The sequence below is a fragment of the Montipora capricornis genome, chromosome 5 (genome assembly GCF_036669925.1).
Source record: "Montipora capricornis isolate CH-2021 chromosome 5, ASM3666992v2, whole genome shotgun sequence".
NCBI lineage: Eukaryota > Metazoa > Cnidaria > Anthozoa > Scleractinia > Acroporidae > Montipora > Montipora capricornis.
In genome coordinates, this window is record NC_090887.1 from 8,665,741 (window position 1) to 8,670,740 (window position 5,000).

At 40.3% G+C, this 5,000-nt stretch overlaps 1 protein-coding gene across 1 annotated transcript; it reads left to right on the plus strand.

The window, feature by feature from the left end:
• Nucleotides 1-1,382: 1,382 nt before the first annotated feature.
• Nucleotides 1,383-2,294, plus strand: LOC138050178 (nociceptin receptor-like). Its single transcript, XM_068896637.1, has one exon. It carries the CDS (start codon nt 1,383-1,385, stop codon nt 2,292-2,294), a length of 912 nt encoding a protein of 303 aa, XP_068752738.1.
• Nucleotides 2,295-5,000: the final 2,706 nt, after the last annotated feature.

Consider the following 5,000-nt stretch of genomic DNA (forward strand, 5'->3'; position numbering starts at 1 on the left):
CGGTCTATTTGCATCGAAAAAAAAAATGAAATAATTATGGTAACTCTTTCTTGATATGATTCTACGCAGACATGCGCACTAGCTGTAAAATGTAGGTCACATTCCTGTGTTTTAGACCCGCCGTATATTTAGCCAGGTATGACACATGAATGTTTTGGATTTCACAAACAACGAAATAACTTACGAGAGATTTTATCACTCGTGAACCGCTATGTTTTACAACAGAGCATTTTAGGCGTCCCAGTCTGCATGAAACCATCTCTCACCTCTGTCTCGAGAAGTCCAGACACGCACGGTTTCCTACGTTACATGTATGCCTGTACAATCAACTGAAATCTCAATTCCTTGTAAAAGTTAACTAGCATCTTCATTTTTTTAGTAGTCTAGGTATCGGATAGCCTGAACATTAATTTACGCATGCGCTGACGGAATCTTTGAAGACGAGAGAAAAATGCAGTACCTCCAGACGTGGCGCTGGAGCGTCGTACCAAACGAGTCATCCCGGGATTTCGGCCCGTGCAATCGCTTTTGGACGCAGTTGGCCCTTCGCTGCTTTCTGCTACCGACCTTGCCTCCCGGTACGGCATTGAGGGAGGGATATGTCGGCCCCTAAACCATATGAGACAAATCCCACGCCTACTCACAGCTTCTCAGACCGCCCTTGTCATTACAATATAGCGTAAGATTTCGATGGCTTATATATTCAAAGATAAAGTCATTTTATCTGACATATGGTAAGCACTGCAGTCGCAGATCACAAAATGCACGCACGCGCCCTGCTGAAGGTAGCATACATACATGCAAAAACTTTTTTTTCATCTCGAACTTCAGAATAACTAGTAGAGCCAATGTCTTGAGACATAACATTTACATTTGCGGTCTTGGATTCTCTACTTTAAAAGCAGTCGAGTCAGTGGTACAAACAAAATCAGGTAGCGCATTCCGCAACTTAGCTGATACGTAAGAAAAAGAACTAAGACCATAACTGGTTGTTTTAGGTTTATTGAGGAACAGAATGTAATTTCCGCGAAGATTACGCATAAGAAGATCTTAAATGCGCTTATTGCGATTGCTTTGTATTTTAAAGCTTTTTACAAATATTATTCATGAATTATCTTTGAAAAATGCGTGGTTACCCCCAATTTTCTTTTTGGATTTTAATAACACTTGTTAAGATCTACATTTCCTGCATAATCACACACCTAGGCAAACATATTGTTAATTAGTAGGCATACCCTGCTGCGAATTTCAGAATCGCATGAATTAATCTCAACTGTGTGTCTAGACCAGCAGGTGAAATCGTGGCTGATTAGAGTCGTTGATCATAACGAATCGTTCTATTTTCTCAAAAAGCGGATAGATAAACTAAAAGGGAGGCCAGTATGGTTGATTCCAATAACGTTTACTCTGTCTTCAAGTTCGTGATGATTGGGTGCATTCCATTATATATTTTTGGCTTCATTGGCAACATATTAATCATTCGAATTGTCCACAAGACACGAGAAATGCATACGACAACGAATTATCTCTTAGCGAACTTGGCGGCAAGCGATTCAATTATCATCTTGATGTCTCCGTTTTATTCGGTGTGCTTTGGTGATCCTGATTTCCTAGCATCACTGAACGACGTCTTCGTCAAAATCTCTTGTAAGGTTATTGTTGTTATGCACATTTCGGTAGCTTCTTCAGCCTTTACTCTCACACTACTGGCAGTGGAAAGGTATCACGCCATACTGAAACCTTTTACGTCGAATTTACGCTTGCACGAAGAGAGTATCAAACGAGCAATCTTTGTCATTTGGTGTTTAAGCATTGCCATCGGTTTTCCAGGATTCTTCCTTGAAGAGAGCAGCATTGGTTCATCGGGAGTCGCAATTTATTTCCTCATACATTCAACGTTCACTGCATACATTCCCACAGTGGTGTTCCTATTTTGTTATGGATCCCTGATAAAAGGATTGTATTTTTCCGGCACGATATGCGCCGAAAATACTAACGAAGACGATTCTGAAAAAAGGAAACTAATTGTCACCTTTATACTGGTAACAAGTGGATTTCTCATTGGTTACGGACCGATCGCTGTACTAGACGCTGTTCACCTCGGGATGGAGATAAACGATGAGTTGTTCCTAGAACTTTCCGATATCTTCATTTTGGTATTTGACATTACTTTATGTCTTAATCCCGTATTATACGCTTTTCGCAGTTCAAATTTTAAGGAGGGATTCAAGCGAGTATTGTTCTCTCGGTGTTTACCGTCATCAGCACAGCAGAATGAGAATCAGTTGGCATAATTCAGTCAAAATAGAGCTGTAACCAGAATAAAACATATTTAAAAAGTGGTCAAAAAACTTTGTCTGGTTAAAAGATTAAGAACATTAGCTTTCGGCTATCAGTCTATATCCTTTAACGAGTGAAAAAGTTGGGGCGTGAATGGGAATATATACGAAAAGGGGTGCGAAAAATTTGTTGCATATAAAACTAAATTACAAAAGAAGTAACTTTCAAATAGAAACACACAATTTTAAATTTACAAAACATGTTTCGGATGATCGACATCCATCGTCAGTTGTGAATACAAGTGAACCGCTAGTCGGTGTTACATAAAGATAGCTAATAAAATGCATGAGTACTGATTAAATAACAACGTGAATGTGAGGTAATAGAAAATACAATGGTGAGAAGACGATGGGTATTGGACGAGGAAAATTACAATGAAATTGTTAAATTGACATGATTAACTTGCTTGTTTAATGAGGGTTTTTCCCAACCTATGTGTGAGGACTCCTTGATTTTTAGTTGAAAAGGCGTGGAGGTGGTGTCAAGGATTGAAAAACAATCCTCTGAGCATAAAGATCTGCATGCTTCTGACCCATTAATGTGCTGAAAGATATGCGAGTTCTTATCAGATGTTAAATGTTCACGAACAGGTGTAACAAGATGTCGGTTTTGTTTCGCCGACATAACAGGCACTACAGCCTGCGCAAGAAAATTTATAAACAACACGGGATCGTGATAATTTGGAAATAGCATCTTTGGCACTGAATAAGTTCTTAATCTTGTATGGGGCAAACACTAGCCTGTTCCAGGCTCTCAGATGGTCGAGAAAACGAAAAGAGCTGCGTGTGAAAAGCGAGTGGGGGCTTGGGTAGTTCAAATTTTATCGCACACACACAACTATTATGTCCCCTGCACGCCACAATTGTTAGCATTCGACTGCGCTCTCTGATAACTCTGACGAACGAGAAAAAATACAATATTATGTTATTCTTTCTTACGCAAATACTTGGTAGGGTATTCGAATTCACCAGCTAAGCTTAATTAAATTTCTGCCTTCATCGCCTTCGAAAAAATGAGAGAAAAAAGAAAAAAACCACTTTGAAAGAGCGCAAAAATTTGCCGAAGACAGGCGTGTATTTCCGTTGCATTAAGATCAAGCGTTGTCAAGAAGCGAAGGTGATGGCTACGTATCTGTATACTGCAAATGCAATTGAACCCATCCACATGAAATATCAATCTTTCACATTCATTATCGGTTGTCCTGATGCATCAAAGCTGAAGTTTATTGATGAGACCGTCTTATCATCAAGGCCAGAAACTTCAATGGTCGGGTTTCTGTTTTCTTTGGAAAAGTCAACAGATCGTCGCGAACTCGAAGTTTTCAAACTGGCGGTTGTCTTTTGGTCGAATTTAAATTTCCGGTCGGTGATTTCCTTGACACTTGTTTCCCGGGCGCTTTGACAATACCTTCGTACGCTTGTAAAGTTATTTCCTTAAAAGTGCCTTAAACTCGCACAAGTGAGACAACAGTGACAACGGAAAGTTTTTCGTTCCGCATAAGATACAACCCGAAGGAAGCAGCAACTTCGGCAAACACAACATTTTCGCCGCCAGTGTAACAAACAGACAACGCTAAAAGAGGAAACTCTAGGAATCTTCTTTCCCAAACAAGTCACGTTTTTCTTGGAAAACCTGAAGAACTTAGAAATATGGCCTTTAGAGAATCAACGCATCACCTGTGAACAACAATAAAGGAATCGCGCTTGAAACACTTGAACTCGCGTGGAACCACCAATGCCACCCATTTTCAACACTTAGACATTGACATTTTGACATGCGAAAGGTTATTTGCAAAGTGGGCGGAATGAAGAATTTAAAGAGCTGCTTACAGGCTCTCCCGCCTCGCCTCGACCCAAACCCCCACTCGCTTTTCACACGCAGCTCTTTTCGTTTTCTCGACCATCTGAGAGCCTGGAACAGGCTAGGCAAACACTAGCTTGATGTCCAAGTTTTTACAATAGCGTTGTGTTAAATTCTTGATTCTGCGTTGAACGTGAATCGAGAAAGGGCCAACAAAAGGTAATTTGTAATAGTGCGTGCGAATTTCATTAGAGTTGGTTATTGCGGAAGCGTGCAGGGGGGAGGCAAAGAATTTGTTAAGGTATTGTTTAACAGTTCTGTTCACTAGACTGGATGGAAATTGATTCTTTCCGAGAATGTTGGCAAGCTCCTTAATGTTGTTCTGGAAACCGGTCCAGGTGTTATTAATTTTAAATGTCCTGTCCACCAGCGTTCGTATTAACCCTAATTTGTAGGCAAAAGGTGTGAAACTTAGAAAATTGGTGGGAAGGCCTATGTAAGTGCTCTTGCGAAAAACAGATGTGACTAAAGATGGAGGATTGCTGTTGTCCAAGAGGACATCTAAGAACGGTAGTTTGTGGTTGACCTCCGTCTCCATGGTGAATGTAATGTTAGGGTGTTTATCATTGATATAATGAAAAAATTCCAAAGCATCCGTTTCGTTGTTGAATAGGCAAAATGTGTCATCCACATATCTACGGTAGAAATAAATTGCAGGACCATCGTATTGTTGTAGCCAGATTCTTTCATGATGGCCCATGAAAAGATTGGCAAGTACCGGTACCAAAGTGCCTTTGGCACCGGTACTTGCCAATCTTTTCATGGAGCACTAATTGAGGGTTTTTCCCAACCTATGTGTA